The sequence below is a fragment of the Eucyclogobius newberryi genome, unplaced genomic scaffold (assembly GCF_026437365.1).
Source record: "Eucyclogobius newberryi isolate DKJ021-1_F unplaced genomic scaffold, fEucNew1.0.hap1 SCAF_11, whole genome shotgun sequence".
NCBI classification, from domain to species: domain Eukaryota; kingdom Metazoa; phylum Chordata; class Actinopteri; order Gobiiformes; family Gobiidae; genus Eucyclogobius; species Eucyclogobius newberryi.
In genome coordinates, this window is record NW_027315735.1 from 1,950,948 (window position 1) to 1,974,730 (window position 23,783).

The following is a 23,783-nucleotide window of genomic DNA, read 5'->3' on the forward strand; positions in this document are numbered from 1 at the left end:
TTTCTTCTGCTCGGTCAAGTTGGAGCGAAAGTGCGAATTAGTGTATGTAATGGAAACTAGCGGGGATGAGAGCGGCGCGGAGATGGACGTTTGGAGATTACTGTTGCGTTGGCGTAGTTTTGTTCTTTTTATCCGTATTGAAGCGTTAAAGACAATTTGATCAGAAGCACTCCTGAGTCAAATTTCCTTGAATTGTGCTCGACGCTGGTGCAATGGGTTTGTTTTTTTGGTTCTGTCCTGTCAAGTAAAAATGGAATCTGTCCTGTCTGGAAAGATCTTGTATTGAGAACACGATCTTGATCAGATTCAGATTTTTGCAAACTAAAAGAACGAATAGATATGCAATAGGAACTAAAGATTTGGACTGTCCTCTAGCAAAACAGTTCACGAATACTTGCCTCACAAATAACGATCTAAAAGTCAACGTCATCGAAAGGAATCCAAGAGGAAATGACAAGTATTATTAGAGAAACTTTTTGGATTCTTCTACCACTTTCCAAGGCTTCAACAAGGACTTCTCTCCTTCATATAACATACTTAAATTGTAAATAATTGTATCTGGGCATCGCTATTGATTCTTATATTTTTATACACCGTGTTTACAGCTTGTAGTCCTTAATCATTATTTTCTTTGCAGTAAACTCCAATGTATTTTAATGTGTTGCGTAATGTGCACTAGCATTCACTACTTACACGTGTAGTAACACAGTTCGGTTCTTGTTTATGTGAGCAGTTTGTAATAGTCAAAACTGACCTATTTTGCAAAGATAGACAATTTCAAAATCTAAAACGGAGTAAGCATTACAAGGTTCCTCACAAATGCTGTCAAAAGCAAAACACTTCAATAAAAGACTACGCAGAGTGCTCGAGATGAGTTCAGACTCTGCAAAAGTCTAACACCATTTTCTCTTCTTTTAAGTCTTCTTGGCACAACTCCATAATTTAACCTGTCAAGTTCAATCTACTCAAATCAAAATAAAGTATTCTGTATGCAAATTTAGAACAACTTCAGCTAGAGAGAGGAAGATGGCTTTTATATGCAAACATGATGCAAATGTGCAAAATGTGGTTAAAAACGGTTGCGCTTTAACCAAATATAGGACGTTTACCAGTTTTAGAACGACATTCGCTGACCCAAGATGTGCAAATGTAGACATTGATATGTGTAGAGATTGTGTTGGTCTGTTAAAAATAAATGTAATTGTATTGTACTACTGAAGAGGCTTAACAGTGCACAGTCTTTTTTTTTGCTGGTTTGCTTCTTGCTTGTCTCTGTGGAAAGATTGTTGCTTTGTCAGATATTTATCCTACTTTGAGTAGGACCTCCTGATAAGGTGTTTTTATAGTTTCCCTTGAGACTTCTCTTCTTTGGATCCAAACAGTCTGTAATGGGCTCTACATCCTATTGTGAACTGACTCCTCCTCCTCACTGAGTACCTCATTAGCATCAGGGCCCAGAGCTTCAACACACTATTATAAAAACCTCTGTTTATTTTAAACCAGGCAACACCTTAAGACAAAAACTGGTTCATATTAAAAACAGATGAACACAAAAACACAACCCCCACCACAAAAACAGAGCAATGTCGTTTATTCTGTCCAATGCAGTGAAGGAAGTTGTAAGAGCGGTGCATAGTGAGACAAAACAGACAATTCACAAGAGGCTCTATCAGCACAGAAGACACTCGAGTTCAGGACCACAGAGCGTCGTGCATCATCATCTTAAAGCCACAAAGCACTCTATTGAGGACTGTGAGGTGAAGATTCTAAGCAAGAGAAAAGATGGTTTGAGAGACGAGTTAAAGAGGAAATCTTTGTTAAAATAGAATCATTCATTAAACAGAAATGGAGGTTTAAGGTACAACCTACCGGTGGTGAATAATAGTGTGTTGAAGCCATGGAGCGGTAGACACCCAGGGCCTTCTGATGCTAATCCGGTACTCAGTGAGGAGGGAGCGAAGGTCAGTTTTTTTTTTTTTTTTTCTGAAAACGGTGTCCATATGATTTCAAAGTAATCTTTCTCAACAACACATTTTGTTATGTTACAGCCTTATTCTAGACTATATGAAATAATGAATCAATCCATGGTTAAAGGTGGAATGGACGATTTTTTTCAGCTAATTTTACTTATCAATCATAAAACGCACCTACCGCTCACCTGCAGCCGCGTGCGGTTCGTCCCCACGTTTCCGCGTGTCTAAGCGCATGGATCTATCATAATATAGTTCCCTCAGTGTACGGGGCAAAATGAAGACGGAGAAAGACAGTTGGAGCTGACTCAGAAGTGGACAGAAATCTACGGGAGACGAGAGATGTGATGCGCTCCGTTGCGCTAATAAACAAACGCACGTGTGTGTTGTATCAGTCCACACGGGGGAGTGGCATGTGCACGGGGGAGTGGCATGTGCACGGGGGAGTGGCATGTGCACGGGGGAGTGGCATGTGCACGGGGGAGTGGCATGTGCACGGGGGAGTGTCATGTGCGCGGGGGAGTGGCATGTGCACGGGGGAGTGTCATGTGCGCGGGGGAGTGTCATGTGCGCGGGGGAGTGTCATGTGCGCGGGGGAGTGGCATGTGCACTTCCGCCTACGTTCTCAAATCGCTGAAAAATCGTCCATTGCGCCTTTAAATAAGGCTGTAACATAACAAAATGTGGAAAACGTGCCAATTGAATAAAACAAAGCAAAGAAAGATGAAATGGAGGTAGAGATTCTCCTGTTTATTTTCCAAAACAGGCTCTCACTGTTTTATTGCACATGTGCTAATTTACACCTAATACACACCACACTGTTGTATATTAAAGTGCTGGGATTGCTGCAGAGCCACTCGAGGCCTCTTATGACTGGCAACAGCAGCGATTTCAAATGCACTGTTTGAAATCAACAAATAAATCCTGTTTGGATACAGTTATAGCAGGTTATTGTGGACAAGCTGCAAACTGAGGAGTAGAAAAAACTCTTTTTATGTTTAGTGTTTTTATCTTTTCTAGACATATTTTTTATTCTTTTTAAACCCACCTAAAATCTTATTATGTCTGTGCCGTTGTTTAACCGTTTCCTGTGATATATGTTTCTCATTTAATTTGAACATAAACACAAATGGACTAAAGATTGTGATAGCTAGATAGATATAGCATTTTTCTGGTGGCGAGTTCGTCAGCTGTTTCACAGCATGTTCCACAGGAAGACAAGCTGTTAACACCAGTGTTAATATATAAAAATAACTAAATAAAAATGATAATAATTAGGGACGAGACAAGATTGCGCACACATGTGGAAAATAATCTTGTGAGATGTTCATTACATTAGGCTCTGACAAAAAAGGATTGAGGCAGGTGAGATTCACACCTTGAGAAGATATAGTTCCTATAAGCATTGCTACAATGACAGTAAAAATATACATTTTATTTAATTTATATTTTTACTGTCATTGTAGTAATGCTTATAGGAACTATATCTTCTCAAGGTGTGAATCTCACCTGCCTTAATCCTTTTTTGTCAGAGCCAGATCAAGTAAAAATGGTAAGGCCAACATTGTGAACTGAACCATGTCAAAATCTTGTCTCGTCTCGAGCTCATTGGCCCAATCTCGTCCCAACACTGTCAAATAATACATTTAAAAAGTTGCTTTTATGAAAAGTACTTTGTCATTATTCACTCACTGGTGGTAAGCTACTGTTGTAGCCACAGCTGCCTTGGGGCATTGATGTTTTGCGACCTAAATTATTCATTGTTTTATGTTGCGTCTTAATGCCAAAGTAAGTTCCTAGTTAGGCCCGAGCGCCACAAGCTGGCGAGAGGCCTATTAATTTCGTAAGGCCGTGCGAAGCACGGCTGCGAAAGTGCGCACGTAGTGCGCACGAAATCGAGCGCGAAGCGCTCGCCCACTTCCAAACACTCACTAACGCATTCCTTCACTCATGCACGCCCCGTGCATACTAATTAGTAGTAGGAAAATGGAACATTACCGTTGTAAACGGGCGAAGCCCGTGCAAAAGTGCGCACTAAACGAGCACTTTACATTGGGATGACATATAAAGCACTCATTTGCCCTAAGTAGCTCACAAATATGTTCCCCATTTCTTGTATGTTTCGTGCATATAAACATGTAATGCAAAAATTGAACATTATTACTGTTTAGAGGGCCAAAAACACAAAGTGGGCGGAGCCCTCTCAAAATTAACGAAAGTACCCGTCAGTGACCAGGGACCCACACCATGAGGTAGGAAAGCGCGAGCGCTTTCCGAAAATGTATAGTTTATGATATTTGAAAAATGGGAAACATTGTTTTCGCATCGGAATATTATTCTTTCTTCTTCTTCTCGGGACCAACCCCCCTATTTTTCACCCAGTGAACATTGACGAAAAGTCACAAAAATTTGCACACCTCTAAAAATCGTGCCTCTCTACATTCTGGCTATTTCCCTTTTCTAAAATAAAAAAAAATTGGCGCGTCAGCGCCCCCAAATGTACCAAAAAATGCATTGAGAGATAGTAAATGACCCCAAAAAAATCTGATCGTAGAATCATGAAATTTGGCGCAGAGGTAGATGGTGACAAGAGAAGTAAAAAATATTATTGCGGCAACGCCGTCCACCCAACTACATGTCGGCCATATTGCTTCAAAAATGGCTAAGCATGACTCGGGAGTTTTTCCAAACGTCGTACTTTTACGAACTCCTCCCAGGGCGTTGGCTCTAAAAAGCTGAAATTTGGTGAAAATGCTACTGAGGAGTGGGACATCAAAAGTTATCCAAATTACATTGACCCTGTCACGGTCTCTGTGCGGCGAAGCCGCAAACTGTAGCAAGAATTTCAGAAATTTCCCAAATTTAACATTTCAGCCGTTTGCGCAGATAAAGTCCGAATTGCGTCAAATTAGAATCATTTGTTAAACTCTTTGCCCTAAACGTACTTGAAGTGAAATAAATTAATTTGGCGCCACAGCGCCCCCTACAGATTTTATATGGAGGTTAAATGTTTAGTTTTGCGAAATTATATGAAATTTGACACAAAACTCAATTTTGGCCCCATCAAAAAAGTCAATGAGACCCATGTCATAATTGTTATGGCTTTGCCGTAGTGATGACCGAAACCTCCCATGTTATTCCAATGGGGAAATTGCCTGAACATGTTTACACTTTAGACTTTCACAAACTCCTCCCCCCCAGGGCATTAGCCCTATTAACCTGAAATTTGGTGAGACTCATCTTCAGGACCATCAAAGGTTATCCACATTTTTATTCAAAGAGTCACGGTGTATGTGCGGCAAAGCTGCACATTTTGCCAAGAATTCAAAATAAAATAGCTTTTTGATGGTAAAACAAAGGGGAGAACATGTGACAGCGTCACAGATTCAGCAGTAGGCGTAATAAAAGGACAATTGGGGCGCGTTAGCGCCCCCTCCTCTTGCGGCGTGGCAGCGGTGTGGCGGCGGCGTGGCGAGGGCCGATCATTGCCGCTTGCGGCTATATTTTATGAATTATGTTCACAATGGCAACAAATCCCTTTCTGATTCTGAAGGAAGTAAGGCTGCCAATCCCCACCTCTAACCCTTCACGCACACACCAGATTCACACTAGGCCGTGTGGGTCAAGTGTCTTGCCTAAGGACACAATGTGGCACCTCGTACTGCCAGAGCTCTCCCATCCAAACACTGACCGGGCCGATCCTGCTTAGCGTCCGAGCTCAGGCGAGACGGGTCATTGACGAGCTGATACGGCCACAACACAACACAACACAACACAACACATACAATACACAACGTTACAAAACAACAGTATTATGATCGAGACACACTACGTTAACTCATCCAGACTGTGATCCAACACATCTTGACCGGCCAAATAAAGCCATCTGTTTGGCACTCACTCCCAACGACTGACACTTGAACGCTTGTAAAAAGCCTCTGGAGGTGCAGTTTAACTTGTGAATAAACATCGACACTGGAGTCATTTGTGAGGCATGGTTTTTATGGCCGTTCTGATTAGCACCGTGAGAGCCCTGGCATCCTTCAGCGGTGCAAAGGTGCCGAGGCCTTCAGCGTTACAGTTTATTGCACTTGTCTAAAATGCGCTGAGAGGTCCAAAATAGACGACATAGCAAAGCTTCTGCCCTTTGAGCACTTAGTGTATTAAACGGGTTACATTACTTATGGCAGAAAAGGACACGCTGTAAATTATAACGCTGTAAATATCCCAGACAGTCTTGTGACAGCTGAGTTCATGTTCAATAAAATATATGTCCACGTCCATATTACTCCTATGTGAATGTTTGAACAAGAAAGAACGAGATGACCGTAGTGTCAAGACTTATTTTGAAATTGTGTCAGATGCCCTTCCAACTGATCCACTCCATTTATTAATGTTTGCGTTTGAATATAAGAAATATTGTTTTTAACCTCTTAAGACAAAAACCTATTTCGCAATCATACGGATAAAATGATGGCCTATATTGTCTTACTATTAAATATTTCAGAATGATGGAACGTTAGGATTGTTGTCATGGCAAGTGACAATTCAAACAAAACAACAAAAAACTGAAATCCAAGTCTAAAGTTGTCACTATTGACCACTTTATCAGATGGATATTGCAGTTACATCTAAATGTTCCTCACTTTTCATAGTAGCACAGTTTCATTAAGGAAGATTGTGGTTTACCGGCGATAAAGAAGAAATATCCAAACTTATGATCTGGAAATCCTGAACCATGTATGTTAGAATTTGGTTCCACAAACGTCACAGAAATGGCAGCAATATTTTGACAGTTAAAATATAAGATAACCTTTGTTTGTCCCACAATGGGGCAAATTACAATGTTGCAACACATTATTATACACAAAGTATAATAATAATAATAAAAACTAATTTAACATAACAAACTCATAAAAACGCTTATTTAGAAGAAGAAGAAAAAAACTCTAAAAAAAAAAAAAAAAAACTTATACAATCTTGGCCAATCCAGTTCCAAAATCCTTTTAAAAAATATCTACATATGGGCAGTTTAAAATGTGGTGTCCTCCCAAGGTTCTCTGGATGTACATCATATTTCTACACGAATAACAACGATACGTACGAAATATGTCGGTGTAATCCCTCATTCGTCCAGGCGTGTTCCATAGTAGAAAAAGCTTCAGTTGTAGTCATCTGGTAGATACAAGGGGGGAGTTTCTGTTGAAACAAACAACTCTTTCTACTTCAGGAAGGCTCCTCCCAATGGGCGGGTCTTACCACAGAACAGTATTAATATCGGAGTTCTCGACCTAAATTCTGTTATTGACAATGACTCTTGGATGAGAGTCGAAACGTCTATTTTTTCAAACTGAGTCCAGATGACTACAACTGAAGCTTTTTCTACTATGATACGTACGAAGTTGAAACAAACAGTGAAACCGACCAAGGTCTTCACTCTCACCATTAAAATCCGCACCGTAAACATCTTCACCGTCACAGTCTCTCCAATGATGGAATAGCTTTGTGAGGGTCCGGGATTCTCCATCGTCTGGGCTTCTCCACAAATCACAGTCTGCTGAAGTGTGCCGCCAGGAGAGGCCTGAGGTCAGATCGATATCGCCGCAGTCCAGGAACAACAAACAGAGAAGTACAGCCCAACAGCGCCGAGTGGCACCAGGCGCTTTATCACTGCTCTGGACGCTCAAGAACAACCGCTGCCTCAATTCTCACAGTGTCGTTCAGCTGGTGGCAAACCCGGGCTCCTCTGTAGTTCTTGTGTTGGCTTGATTTCCAGTCTATATCCAACTTGTTTGTCCCTTCGAAAAGATCTTGGTTAGAACTACTGTGAACGATGGTGTTGTCGTGTTTTAGTTGTACATTTTCAACTTGTATTAGACCTGGAATAGTCTTGCTTGTCCTGGTATAGATCTGGGTCTATATTTAGGTGGTAGTTTTGACAGTAGTTTTGACAATTTGTTTATTGATCAGTTTAAAAGATGTCTTTGAGGAGGACTTTTTAAAGAATCTGCTATTTTCCAACAGCTCTCCTCAGCTCTTTCATTTACAGTGGCTTGCATAACCCTGAAACCTTTCTACGTCACAACCACAAATCTAATCTACGTATGAATGAAGCTGTTCTATGAAGTTTGATAAGAAGAGTTGGGGAGCAAACAGCATAATGAAGTCCAAGGAACACACCAGACGGGTCAGGGATGAAGTTGTGGAGAAGTTTAAAGAAGTTAGGTTTTAAAAAAGATTTCCCAAGTTTGGAAAAAGGAGAGCACTGATCAGAGATGCAGCCCTGAGTCCCATGGTAACTCTGGAGGAGCTGCAGAGATCCACTACTCAGATGGCCAGGGAATCTCTCCACAGGTCAACTATTAGTCATATATTACACAAATGTGGCCTTTATGGAAGAGCGGCAAGAAGAAGCCATTGGTGAAAATCAGACATAAGAAGTCCTGTTTGAAGCTCACGTGGAGGACACTGCAAACTAGGGCTGGGCAAGTTAACGCGTTATTATCGTGTTAACTCATCACTTATTCAATGCGATCAATTATTTTAACGCGCGTTAACGCAGGGCGGATTCCCCTGGTCCGCACCAGTTCTAAAGCCATTAGAAAGACAAACGCACCGGACGCGCAACGCGCCGGACTCATGTCCGTAGACAGTGTTGTGCCTGAACGTGTTCATTGAACGAAAGTTCATAAACGCGTTCATAATTTTGGTGAACGTGAACTGAACGAACGGTTTTACTGCTGAAGAACGATAATGTGAACGCGTTCATTCTGGTGTCTGTGAACGGTACCTTCGTTCTTTTTATTTTCGTTCAATAAAGTCAGATTTCTAGAGACTTCCAGGCGAAAAAAACACTGTTAAGTTGCCCAAAAAGAGCCTGTGTCTGGCAAGTGTGAGAGCTCCAGTTGTAGAGGCGATAGATCGCGGAGACAGAGATTTCGCGTGTCGCACCGCACTGCACATGTGCATCAAAACAAAAAGCAGCATTGACGCGACCGCAACGTGACGTCAACAGAGCAGCAGGAGTCGCCCTACGACCAGTTACGTGAGTTTTATGATAAGGTCGGTGAGGATGGGAACAATCTAACATTTATGTGCAAACTTTGCCCAGCAGACTACTACTACTTCCTCCTACTACTACTACTACTTCCTCCTCCTACTACTACTACTTCCTCCTCCTACTACTACTACTACCTACTTCCTACGTCTAACCCACTTCCTCCTCCTCCTCCTCCTCCTCCTCCTCCTCCTCCTCCTCCTCCTCCTACTACTACTACTACTACTACTACTACTACCACTACTACTACTAATACTACTACTACTACTACTACTACTACTACCACTACCACTACTACTACTACTACTACTACTACTACTACTACTACTACTACTACTACTACTACTACTACTACTACTACTACTACTACTACTAGTACTACCACTAACACTACTGCTGCTAGTGTGGTGCTGAATGGACAGCAACACATGGGGAAGTCTGTCCCTTCAATGTGAATGTAAATCCTGGTTGTGTAAGGATTAAAAATTGGATGAAGATGAAATCCGACACATATTTTCAGCAATAAACTAATAAAATAATTGCTGCTGTGGTTGTATTTGGGCTGTGGAAATAATTTAGAACAATTATTGCATAATATTGAAAAAAAGAACTGAACTAGTTCATTTTTTGGAGCTGTGAACTTAGTTCAAACTTTTGAATTATGAACTATGAACTGAACTAGTTCATGTAGAATTGTTTAAGTTAAAATGTACACAATGTATTTGTATTGAACTGGTTAACTCATGTTATGGCGCTTTAGTGTCAAGTTCTAAGAATGTACAAACTGTACTGAAGTGTTTTCTGGTTCTGCTGCTCCTAAAATGTGTTTTGTGTCTAATGTTTCATGAGATTACAATGTTTCTGACGTTCCCTCTGAAGTCTGTTCATCTTTAATGATTGTGGCTCAGGATTTTGTGGTGAATACTTCATATTTTATTTAACTGCTACTGAATAAAAATGCTGATGCACTTTACACTTCTTTTGAATTCATTTTGAATTTTGCACGTAAAATGCGATTAATCGTGATTAATCAGGGAAATAATGTGATTAATCGCGATTAAAATGTTAATCGTTGCCCAGCCCTACAGCAAATGTGGAAGAAGGTGCTCTGGTCTTATCAGGTCTGAACTTTTTGGCCTTTTTGTGGTGTAAAAGTAACACTGCACATGACTCTGAACACACTGTCAAACATGGCGGTGCAGAATCACGCAGTGGGGCTGCTTTTCTTAATGTTTTATACTTTCCTCTCCGTTAACATTTTGGAAGGATACTCAATTTCAAAACATCCAATCTCTAAGTATAATAGTGAGGTAAAGTATGAAATCCCATCTAATGTTATCTTGAGCAATGTCTTTCTTTAGACAGCCATCATTTAAGTTTTCAAAGTTAGACGGATCAGTCTGAAAATGTTTATAAAATAGTTCATGGACTTCTGGTTCCAGCCAAACTTAAATAAATGTAAGGAAGACTATAATGGAAACAAAGAACTTGAGTTTTAGAGTTTGTTACCAACAAATGATCCATAATCTCTCAAAAATTTGGGAAATTCTGGAAATGTGTCAAAATATTGGCCAAATAAACCCAAAAAGTTTTTTTTCTCCTGCAGCCATTCCTTTATCTGGTTATTTTCTTTTCTACGTATTGGGCCAGCGGTTCTACAAATATTGTACATTCAATCATTTCAAAACTTATTTCACTTACTTCTTAACATTTTCTTTATAATTGGACCACACCAGGTTTGCAATCTGCTTTTCAAATAAAGGCAGTAAAAGGCGATGAAATACAACCAAGTGTATTGAAAGATTGCACTGAGCACAGGCATTTTTCTAACCATTGTCTGGACAAGAATGCCTTTGCAGGAGTACAAAAACTAATGCCATTTAAGGTCCACAGACAAAGCTACGATGAATGTTCTGCCAATTCCAGGGCTTTTAGGATCCTTGGCAGAAGAATGCACACTTACAAAAGCCGAGGTTTGTCCTGACCGCACCCGCAATACATTTTGTAAAGGTGTAATTTTGACAACAGTAAGATTGTTTTCCATTTACTTTGAGTTATGGTTTTAGATGATAGAAGGATGGAAACAGTTATGGTTTGATTATGTTTTACGGTCTTGTAAACTCATGTAATTAGCCTTCAACAATTGACTTCCCATTCAAAATGATAGACTGTTAGACCCCTTGGATTTTATTGTTGTATATGTATTTTTCAGTTTTCAGTAAAGTTTCAGATTATTTGCCATTGACCAGTAGAAAAAAGGTGTGAGAAGCATCCATTAATTCAAAGCAAAAAAATGACTAAATACTCAAACCAGACACAAACCACAAGAACATGAATGTAGGCAAAAGAAAACACATTTGATCCTTAAATGTATCGATCTGGAGTTAGAATAGTTAATAACACCACTAAGTACAGGGATGTGGACAGGAAGAGCAGACAGGTGAAATCAGGGTTTTTCTCAAACGCACTACAATACCAGAGTACCCAAACATGCACGTGGCCTCTGTCACTTTGAGTAAAGTAACAATGAGGAAATACCATTATAACAAGGTGAAAAGCTCTATGTCCCCTTGAATTGATTGTTGTTTGTCCTTTTTCATACGACGCCACATCGTTATTTATGATTTTACTCTTGAGTCTAATGGTATTTATCCCCATTGATAAGTATGAGTATGCAAACACTAACACTTGTTTTAAGGTGTTAGTGCTTTAAAACAGCACACCTATGGACTCTGTCTGGTGAAGAGTAGAAGTATAGTATCGAAAACTAGATACATGATTATAGATGATTGAGTATCAAGACTATAAAAAACCCTCGTAATTCTTCCAATATAAAATTTAACCTTTTGTGAACAATTTTAGAATAATGTTGAACTTTATCAGAACAAGACAGGAACAAATAGAAAGTAAACACTTGTTTTAGTTTATCTTGTCTTTTTTTTTTTTTTATTAACATTGAGGTATATTAAGCCTACTCCTAAGTGTCAATTCACAATATGGCATTAAATGTATCATATTAATGTATAATATTTTTTGTCTGAATAAGAGACGAGCAGGTTACACACAAGGTTATATTGTCTGTAGTTTCAATAGCAAAAGAAAACTGAATTCTGTACTGAAATAACTGGATCAAGGTTTTTTAGTTTTTTTTAAATATATCCTCTTAAAACTTTCTCCAGTTGAAGAGTAAATATCTCTTGACAGAATCAAATGTATTCGTGCAATAGAGCACCTTTAAGAATGCTTTCAAAATGCTATAGTATATGGATGTCCCGTTGCTTAAGCTCCAGATTGACGTGAATACGCTTCGATAACGTATTGCTACATTTGTCAATCAAACTACTTCCAAAAAGCTGCCGACTCTTGAATCCTCAGCGTGACGACTCCAGCCCCAACACTTTGTGACACTCGTGGCGCCACAAGTTAATGACATTATGATAGATGGCACTTATCTGTATACCCAGAATGCACCGGGCCATCAGTCAAACGCACTCCCCGGCCTTCGACAAGGGGCCCGGCTATCAGCGGCCGTGACAGCCATCATTCATATCTGTAACATCATCTAATTAAAAGACATGGCTCCTGCCAGACGCGCTCCTCGCCGCTTTGTCGGCCGGGCCAAATTGATTCGGAGTTTATGCATATGAGAGGATGAATAATGCATGACTTGGTGGTCTTATCTCCTGTCTCGACAAACATTGTAGTGTGCATGCTTTGAATATTCACGCGTGCAGGTGAGAGCAGAAGGGGCTTATTAGCAGTGCGCAGGTGGGCTGACGTTTGGGATGTACGGCGGGAGTTTACAGGCGGACGCGACAGTTTGGACTTCAGCGAGGTGCACAGTTTAGGCAGACGTCTTTTCTAGTACTTATTAAGAGAACGAAAACATGCGTGGATCCTTTTACGTTGCGATCGTTATAAACTGCAAAATGTATAAAATACGGCTTAGTAATGGAAGTAAGACCGTAGACTTCCTGCGTCCTTGAAAGATAGCGACATTCCCGATATTCCTGAAACGTCTTTTAGAAGTAGAAGAAGTCTCTATTTTCTGAGCATTGAAGCATTGAAGTTGGGCAATGAAGGATTAACATGCATGAATTCATCAAAATACAACTCTGAGTAAGATACTGATGAAGATAAGGATGAAGGAACATTGTTATAACATGGTCAAAATGTATGAAAGGTCGTAACAAGGCACGATATAAGCAACCTGACAATTACATTCATGGACAAACTTGTTACTAATGTTAAATCAATGGAGATTTTAAGATGCAGAATGTAAAATGCCTCTTGTCTTGTGTAAATGTTTTTTTTTCGTTTTTGTTTTTTATTATTCACTTTGCCCCAGATTTCACGTTCTCACCTGGTTAAATAACGGTTATTAAAACAAAATCAATCAATCAAATGGTGTAAAGCATTCTGACACTATAGACTGATAAATGTATTTACCAGTGGTGACCAAAATATAGAGTTGTTCCACAGTACGTTTTGTTTTGGCTAAATCATCATAATCATCATCATCTTTTCACTGTTGTCACAAAACGTGGCACAATTGGTTAATAATTGTTGCCTTTTGGTGTTCAATCCTAAACGCTATAAGGTTTAGAGGTAATAAAAAAATCTAACTGATACATTTATAGAGCACTGGTCATTAACATTGATTAAATATTGTACAGTATTTGTCTGTGCCATTCCCAAAACCTGTAAAAATAACCACGCTGAATACGATACGAACAGCTTTAGTTCTTCAAATAAACATGCAAATTCAGTTAAGTGCAGTTGTAAAAGACAAAACCTACAATAATGTTGCACAATTTCAGACATTTCAAAATAGTAGATTATAAGGAGTAAATGAAAGCTTCAGGTAAATTACAAGAAACTCTTTTGTCACTCAGACTTATGGAAAGAGAGAAGAAACATATATTATGATTTCAAAATGATATTTAATTTGAAAGTAAAACTATACATCACATGTTCTTGGAAGTCTTTAAAAACTGAATGAAATCAACCAAATTACTGATTGCTGCGTCCCTCCACTTCCCGTCCCCACTACTCTCCCCGTCTTCTTAAGATCCGCCTTAAACCTCAAAGTCTGGGGAAGATGAAGGTCGATTATGAATTCTCTCCTCTTCTGTACGTGCTCGGGCTGCCAAATGCCAGAGGATATCCTGTCTGCGGGAAATGTCAGGCGACGGAACGACGGGTGAAAACAAATTGGCACCGGGACCAAATAAAACACAGAACATGCATGTTGATATTACTCAGACACCAGGTAAGTTTTGTTACGGCGGCTAATGAGCTCGGGAAGTGTTAGCGCGGCCCACAATCAAAGCGTGACCTTATTCTTTTGGCAGAGACTCCGCAGTGAGCTGAATTCTCTGTTTACACCGTGGCATCAAAGATTTTAAATCAACAACAGCAGTAAACAATCTGAAGAGAGCAAACTTGGAGAGCAATCAAAAGAGTTCTGAAAAGACGCGTTTCCGTCAAATCAGAGCGGTGGAGGTCGGGGTATGGCCAGCTTTGAAAGTTATACCATTCCTTTCAATCAGTTAAAGTTGTGAAACTTTATCCAGTAGACTACTTTACTTTTGGGTACCCACACTTTATAATGATGACATATGTTTTGACTTGACAGACACAAAGTCCGTGCTCTTGAAAGCTTTGGAGGCTCGTCCGGTGCAGAGGCTTGTGGACGAGGAAGAGCAGATGGAAATGTCCACTAAAGTTTGTTGTAGGTTGTCACTGCTTTTAAGTGTTAGTGACTCGATTGGAGATGAGGACAAAGCCTGTAACCTCTGTCTTCTTGAAGCATCGACGCTTTTCTTTTTAAATGTTCTGTGCTATGACTATCTTACAGCGGAGAGACAACATGTGGTGACGTCTTCAAAATGGCTGTGACAAGTCGTGACTGAAACCTATGGATATCACTACGCTGTTGACATCACCATAGCAATGGGTAAACAAGTGAGCACTTTGTGGGTTTTCTAGACTAAATTGACATTGAACTTGAGATTTTGTTTTGTTACCTGGGGTTGTAGTTTGCTTCATTCATGCTTGTTTCATTGATCCGGTTTACGAGGTCTTCTCCTCTGAGCGCTCAGAATTGTTGTGTCACAGGTAAAAATCCGGACCTTTGCGTTTATATAAGTATAAGTATATAAAATTTCATTGGATTCATTCCGTTTCAAATTGTGTTCACAACAAACACTTGGCTCTATTAGCACAACATTCACGTTGCCTAAGGACTTCATTTATTTTTTCATTGTTAATTCCCACAGCTTCTCCATGCCTAATGGAAATGGAGGGATAGTTTATAAAGTGTGTTTTTAGAAAGTAGACAATATTTCAAGTAAGAAAATGTGAAAAACTACGTATTTCGAAGGTCACCAAAAGCATGTTTAAAAGCCAATTAAAGCCACAAGAATGCAGAATAAGTCCATTTTAATTAGAATGAGCTAATTAGAAGACTAATCAAAAACTTGCCAAGTAAGCAGTCTGGTCTGTGGAGAGTCGAGCCTGCTCACAATGAGGATAAGTGTGAGGAAATAAATGCAATATTTGAGTCCATGCATGGGATGAAATATAACGCAGTGGGACTTAAAGTCAACATTATTTGAGGTAACTTAGTTTTCAGGAGAAGTTGGCCATTGCAGTGGGGGAAAAGGGGAGGGGAAAACTGCACAGAAAGGTAGAATATTCAAGGATACAAGGATCCTTCTGTGTATGATGTACCACAAGGTGCCACTTTGTCACTGCTATGTTTTATACTATATTCATTCAGTATTTATTAAATGAAACTTACAGCTGTAACTGACATGCCATTTCCCAGCTAGATGACTCACTGGAACAGGAAACGAGTCCTTCAATGACCATAGAAACTTGACTTAAATCAGAAGCCAATTATGCAAATGCAACTTGGATCAAACTCGTCTTTAGTCTCATAACTCATATTCACAAACTGTACCATACGTTCCCGTAATTACCATCCTGTTAACAATAAACCTGCTTTTTCAATGTATGAATAACTGCAATATGCAAAGCTTTTTCACAACTTCAACATCTAGAATCGTTAGACCATTGGCAAAGCGTGATTGATTGAGATGAAATGTAAACATGAACTCGGAAAGGCGTAATCTTGACTGACCGAAAGCGGTGTAGAACTCTTCCTTGGTGAGGTGTTCGTCGTCGTTCATGTCGTTGTACTTGAGAAGGTCGAACAAAGAGCAGTCACTCTTCTCCTTGGACAGACCCTCCTGTTTGATCACCTGCAACAGAAACACATAGCATTATTTATTTCTGCTGACCAGTCCTATTGGAATACTTCTGATTGGTTTTTGCTCCTTTATTTAACAGCATTTGACCCATTGTTGGATAGAACCAGTGGAGGAATTGCCATTTAACACTTAAGACTGTTTAAAACATGTTTTGGTGGTAAAATAAGTGATGTCGAAGAGCTGATTAGGTTCAGAAAGACATTTGACTGCATTGAAGTATCCAAAGTAGCTCAGTGGAAGAGGATTGGTCCATAAAACCCAAGGCCAGCAGTTCATCCCCAGCTCTACCCAGGGCATAATGTCGTGTCTTTGAACCGCACCGTCACCGTGATATTTCCATCCCATTACGTCTGCACTGAGCCACAGGGTAATTTAATATTACCCAAGTTGTGTAACCAAAAGTAGAGCCTCTTCATCCCATTCAAACTCTTGTGAAAGTGTTGTGCGCGGGACACGACACTTGGACTTAATAAACTACACTGAGCATTACATTCCCCATCCATCACCCGCGTTTGCATTGTGTCTACCGGAGCGCTGGATGCCACTGTTAATGACGCACACCAGGATTAGCTGTCACATAGCCGCATATTTTGTCACCGCGACTGAACCGGGGGCCTCTCATCTGGGCTCCTGTGCGCACGGCCCTCGCGGCACCGGCGCATCCATCACCCGCCTTCGCCTGTCAGGACGCTGATGACACCAGACAGCTTTATACATGACGTTCCATCAGGAGGATCACTAAAACTTCCACTCAAAAGAAATTTAGAAGTCATCCGTAATCATATATTTATCCGTGCGCTTTGACTTTTGATGGACAAATGTCGGATCGGATTATGGAAAGGAAGGTTTCGGTGCGACAATGAGATGATTCTGTAAAGGTAAAGTGTTTATTAAAAAGCCTTCCAGTTTAATTATAAGTGTGAAGTATCTAAAGTGCTTTATTGTTGCCATAAGGTTGTTTTAAGTGAGTGGAATGCCATGGTTACAATCAAGTATACTGAATACACGTTGTATTTGTACAACGTATTGGGTACGAAAATATCAAATAACACAAGGTCGAAATAATATATTGTGTTCTAGAGGCGTGTTTAAAGGTAACATAGATCCATCAGTCCATTCATTTAAATGTCACCATTATCCATTTAAATGTATTTGTTAAATGCACACAGTTTTTTTGTAATTGGCTGTGATGAAATCTTATTGATTTGCCTATTTTATCAACAAAGCTAATTCAATGAACAAATTACAAATATATTATACAATATATTAAATTAGTGTGTTAGTGCATTACAAATATAACTCAATCCTTATATTTTGTTTTATCTCAATTGAAATGTCCCTGTTGAATAAAGAATAATATAGAAAAAAAAAACTTTGTCATTGATAATACCTGGAAAACAAAGACAAATAAACTTTTTTCCAATATTTAATTTCAAAAGTAGTAGTTTGTGTACAAGAGCACAGAGCCAGCTATATCAGAAGAAGAGATAAAATGGTTTAAATATAACTAGTGGTGCACCAATATGGAACATTTAGGCCGATATCGATACCTATGCTATAGGAAAAGCTGGGACCGAAAAATATCAGGCCTATCAACTAAATCTGGTTCGAGACGATGTTACTAAACACCGTCTCTGATGGAGCATTTGTTGCTGAAATCGATGAATACTTTTTAGTGAGTGGACAGAGCCTCAGAAAGAGTATTTCATGTTTTGAAGTGTGTTGAATGTGTCATCTGGACTGGAGCAGCGGTCTGAACCTGAGTCTCACTCTCACACGTGTCATCATCTGCTGGAGAAAGAGTTTCTTCCTCTTAGGACTGGGAAGTTTGCTCATTTCCTGTGAACATTGTTTCATCTGTTTTTCATTGTTGCCCTTTGAGGCAACTGCTGTTGTGATTTCGGGCGTTACAAAAATAAATTGAATGGAATTGAATTGAATTAAATTCTCTTCATTAATTTGTCAAGCTTGTCTGGCTCTAATTAGGTTCTGTGGAATCTGGGATCAATCAGGAAAGTTGAGTCAATAAGTTCTACTGTGGCTGGGACACTATATTTCTGGTTTAGATACTTACTCTAGCACAACATTTTGTATTTGTTTTGTCAGTATCATCCTCTGACTTAAGCAAGCTGTTGTTGAACAGGTGAAGGGCCCATTTGATAAAAAGAAATAATGAAAGAATAAGTTTGACCTGACAAAGCATCAGTAAAATGGGCTTTATGGCTTTATTTACAGACTCTGAGGTGACAATGTCCGTCAGCTGGACACTAAATGTCCCGCTGACATTAGTAGCACTCCTCTGCTGACGGGACCCCCCCCGTCTTGTAGGCGATTCTGAGATTAGCTTATGCGAAGGGAGGCCAAGTTCTGCTTATTGTCCCTCCGCTTCTTCCATCAAAAACAGAACTACTTTTTTTGCAGACTCCAACAGCACGTCCGAAACGATGATCTTTGCAAGCGTTTCCTGTGAACAAAAAACAATATAAATGGAAACACAAGTGCAGGTCAGTGAGTAGTAATCTGTTCGATAAAGTAATATCACACTTTTAAACTATATTAGTATAGCTAGTTAACAGTTGAATCATATTTTTCCTTCATATGTACTATTTATATGATAGCAGCAGTCAAATTAAACATTGCCACCATTGCCTTCCAATCATACACAAAGTAGCGGTCCCGGTCCATGATTAGGCTTAGAATACACAAAACAGGTCTATACATAATTGAACAATGTAAAAAAACAAAAGCTGAGGATGTACACAGTATATTTAATGTATGAATGAAGTTACAGATGACATCTTACCTATTGCACTGTGACGCCTCTGCCCAAAACACCAGAGCTTGGTCCAGGGCCTTCTTTATCAGACTTGTTTCACTGTTGTCGTCACGCACACCATTTGATCTTCTTTCAACTTCCAAGATGCCAAGGACTCTCCGAGACCCTGTGCTACCATCTCCCCGGTGTGGTCTCCGGGGAAGTGCGAGCAGCTGTCCAGATTCCAACTTTCATCGATAAAACGTTAAGTTCACGTACGGTTAAAGCGATCAACTGGACCAAAAGATCTGTGGCGGCTAAAAATTATAGCGCCGTTCATAACTTCTCAGAATGTGTTAGTCTTGTTTTGCTCGAGAAACTATTTCGCTTATATCTAGGATCCCACTCTTTAAGCGTGTGAACAAACCCAGGCTTCTGTCAGATTCTGTCGCCCTCGCGCTCCCTTTTTTTTAAGATCTCAAGCCACGGCATTTGAAAACGAGGCAGCTAATGTCTGCTGTTTCTCCAGGGCGTGTTCGTGCGTGCTCTTGCCAACACTTGCTCCCACTCCGAGGTGCTGAAAAAGGCTTGTTGCGCTGCTGCACTTGGTTTTCGCCGCAGACGGGCAGAGCTTGCACATATCCTCAGTCCCTTTTTATAGCACTAAATCTTCTACAGCCGCCGGTGTTACAGTGTCGTGGACCGAGCGGGGTCATGGCCAAGCCCCAAGAACACACCTAACCCAAAAGAATCGGACTCATTTGATTTATCGCCAAGCCCCAATTCAAACAAGTTAAAATTCACATATCGACCATAATAACAAAGAAAATGTACTTATTCTGAATGGATCCCCAACTGCCAATACTCAAAAGTCTGTTCAAACCTACATTTAGTCCGTCTGACATTTCTTCAGCGTGCACACGACTGCAACTACACACAATAAATGACTCGATTATAAAAGTGTGCAGTCTGGAGCACGACTAATAGCTTATTTCTCTTTGGCTTTTGACGGGCAGTGCCATTTGGAGGCTGATGTGGCGTCTAAATGTTCATCTCGATCTTGTCATTTATGTGCTGATTCAGATGCGGCGGGAGACCGATATGTTGTGGCGTGGATTACATATGCGGCCTATTCAATTACCTCCCGTCGCTGTACGGATGTGCCACCCGACACTGCTGCAAAGTGATTGGCTGTTTATGCGGGTCCATCTATTGTGCAACGGGACGCGGTGGGATGTGGATCTCCTTCCTTCACTGACACCCATAATTTGGGAAGTTGGCCTACTCAACAGAAGGAAAAATCAAAAAAAGAAGAAATTATAATATTAAATGTTTGGGGCTAATTAGCAACAGTCACTATTATAGTAAGTATTATGACAAAACTGCTGCTGGTTTGGTTTTCTTGGCTTCTGCCCAGGCTTTGACACACTCTCAAGATAATGTCAGGACAAAACCAGGGATTACTGTATTTTACCGACTATAAGTCAGCTTTTTTCATAGTTTTGGCCGAGGTGCGACTTATACTTATATTTATACTTGTATACTTATATTCCGGAGCGACTTACACTATATGTGATATTACTTGTTATTTTCACACTTGCAACTGCATTTCATACTGCCACTTATACTTGTTTTTTTCTTCTCTATTATGGATTCTTTGGATACTCCAGTGCGACTTATAGTCCAGAAAATATGGTATTCTTGTTTTTTTACCCTGACTCTTTTAAGAGGGGCATGTTTATCAGTAATATCATTAAATGTTTCGATGGAAAAGTCCAGTGCTGTGTTGGGTTCTGGAATACTAGAAAGAAAACCAATGTCACTATAGAACAGATCAGACAGAAATGCTTGTTCATTAAAATGCTTATAGGACCTCTAACAGTTGTACTGGATTTGGATTTAATACATTTTGTTTTGCGCACACACCCAATAGGACAATGGTCACTAAAATTAAGAGGAAAGACACCACTAAAATGGTAATTCTGAGGCTTCTTGCTCAAGATAATGTCCAGTAATGTTACTTTAAGGGTCTTTAGGGTCAGGTCGGGTGGGAGCAGTAATAAGTTGTGTGAGGTTTAATTCATTACAACAGTTTTTTAGACTAAGAGACTATTTGCACACAGCCTGGTACAGATATATACGTCAATGTTCCTTTCTATTAATTTTAATGAGGCAGCAAAACAGAAATACCTATAGTGTGTTCAGCACAGGCAGATTGTTGCTTAGTCTATATAGTTCTAAACCTACGACACCCTTAACCTGTTACCACCCACCTGTCCGCCGGCGAACATTTTCTATATCTCAAATATTCTCTTACATCATCACTTTTATTTCCGTGGTCAATACCAGCAAGCCATACATCATTTTAAAGCTTATTTTCTCAACAAAACGAATATGTCATTGATTTACATTGAATAATATGCCCCAAGAAGCAATTGCCAATAGTTTGTGAGAAAGTCTCAACTTTTACAAACGCATGTCCTGTTTGCTGTTTATGACGGACGAAACGGCTTTAATTCTGTACATCCTTGTACTCAGTCTGTCCGTAAGGAATCATTGAAAAACAATATCCACTTGTATTTTTCCTGAAGTTATCCGATTTCGAGATATTGTCAAGTAAACAAACTTTTCTTCGTTTCTCACCGGACGAGAATGCGCTTGTCCGCCGCATTTCTCCGTCCATAACAAATGACCTGTTTGACTTATACGATAGTGTTTGACATCGATCTCTTCCTTAGACTGTTTCCTACAGAATGAGACCATCCACGAATTTTTCTGTCACCGGGTTTGTTTGCTACAGCCTCCGGAGGAAAAAAATTCGGCGCTTCCAAAGCGCGCGTCCATCTTTGTTTTTAGCCCTTAGCTTCTGCTAGCAGGCACGCAGGAGACTTTGAGTGACATATTATTCTAGCCAGTCAGGAGACCTTTTTCCTGATAGGCGGGACAAAGGGTTTATTTACACAGAATTCTCCCTGTTCACGTGCGTAAGGCTCCGGGAAGGCTGTAAAGAGCCAGATTTCTCGGCAGGATTTTGCGCATAACGTTTTCTGATTTTATTAGCCTTTTGGACGTGCATTTTGTGAGATGTATGTATTATTATACCAATACAAAAATAAAATAAAAATATTATAATTTTTTTTTTTTTTTTTAACCTCTACATGGGAAATTCATGGGTAAACTCATATTTACACATTTTCACATATTTTTTTTTTAGCGGTTATAATTGCTATTAGTGGCCTACAAAACATCAAAATGTATGTTTTATGATCATAGAGGAGCTAAAATTGTAATAAAACAGTTTGGCACAGTTGGCACATATTTGGATCACTTGTTCCGAATATACTTTTTGATACAAAAAGGTCAACAGCACCAAAATGCCTGTTCCTAGAGCTCTGAAACTTTACACAGTTGTTGTCAACAAGATAAACATCATGTACAGTGAACAGCATATGCACACAATGAAGTATGTCATGCTCAGGACCATTACAAATTGACAATATTCAGGCGAGACTAAAAAAGGATGTTTTGTTTATGTTTGGGCCTCTGTAGTGTAAGTTCTGAAGCCCTGACAGTGTTCATGTGCACATCTGCAGAAACTAGAAGGCCTAAGCTTTCTAATTATGCATCACACTTGCATGTGGAACATAAGATCCTCTTTTAATAAGCAATGCCATTTGGGTATGTCCAACCATTGTGCACAGGGCGAAAATAGGTGGATGGTAACAGGTTAAATCGTAAATGGCAATATTGATATAAAACGACAAAACGTATTAAAAAATAAGTCCACTAGGTAGAAATCTATCGCACTGCTTTGCACTTGAGCTGCAGTTCAACAGAGTAAACAGAGGATGTTTTTTCATTTGAGCTAAAATGGCAATGAATGTCAGCGTTTCAAAAATAAAACTGCTGAACGAAGAACTCAAAGTAAAGAGCAGCGAGTGTGACACGGCGCGGTGGAGACCTGGAGCAAGGAGCAATGGCGTCTCGTCCGCAGGAGAAGAAAGAGGACTCAAATATGCTCTGAATCCTTCTGAATACAACTTCACTGTCACCCCATTGTCTCTTGATTCAGTGACAATGGGGTACAATTATATTATGGTTAAAACTCATAATAGATCTCCTTTAAGGGTCAATATCTAACGTACAACTCCATTTCAAACACTTTGGCATTTATATTGGCCTCTGGATGAAATCAAACAAAACATGTCATTGTCCAGCAGTTTTGGACTCCGTTTTTGATACAATTTGTCCAGCGTTAGAGTCAAGAAATATTTATTACATCGTCATTTAATCAATAAACTAAACTAAACCCTTCTACACGCTGTTCTGTTTACAAATGCTAACTCTCCCATGGAAAATGCATTTGAGTTAACTCATGGAATGCTATACGCCATTAGAATGCAGCGGTCAACCAGCCAAAGTGCATTACTCAGGGACACAACTGGCCTGACCAGCCAGTTCCTCCTACATTCTGTTCAAATGCAGAAGAGTCTGAAATCCAACCCAGTCGCTCCAATTTCCAAAGGGAGTGATTGACAGGCGCATTAACCAATCAGACAAACGCACTGTCCTAAACAAACATGGTGGAATACGAGGAAAGAATAAAAATAACACAGACCGAGTTGCCGACTTCTGCTGAGTCAACAAGCGACGCACTAAAATCTGAGGAAAATAAAGTTATATATTTTGTTGAATATTAAGATAAGATATTCCTTTATATTCCG

At 39.8% G+C, this 23,783-nt stretch overlaps 1 protein-coding gene across 1 annotated transcript in view; it reads right to left on the reverse strand.

Annotated features, from left to right (window-relative positions):
* The window catches only part of fstl5 (follistatin-like 5), a 359,931-nt gene that overhangs the window by 155,716 nt on the left and 180,432 nt on the right, over positions 1–23,783 (reverse strand). The window contains exon 6 of the mRNA XM_072434789.1: positions 16,175–16,295. Within this exon, the coding sequence (XP_072290890.1) occupies positions 16,175–16,295 (121 nt within the window). The remainder of the gene's footprint in view (positions 1–16,174; positions 16,296–23,783) is intronic.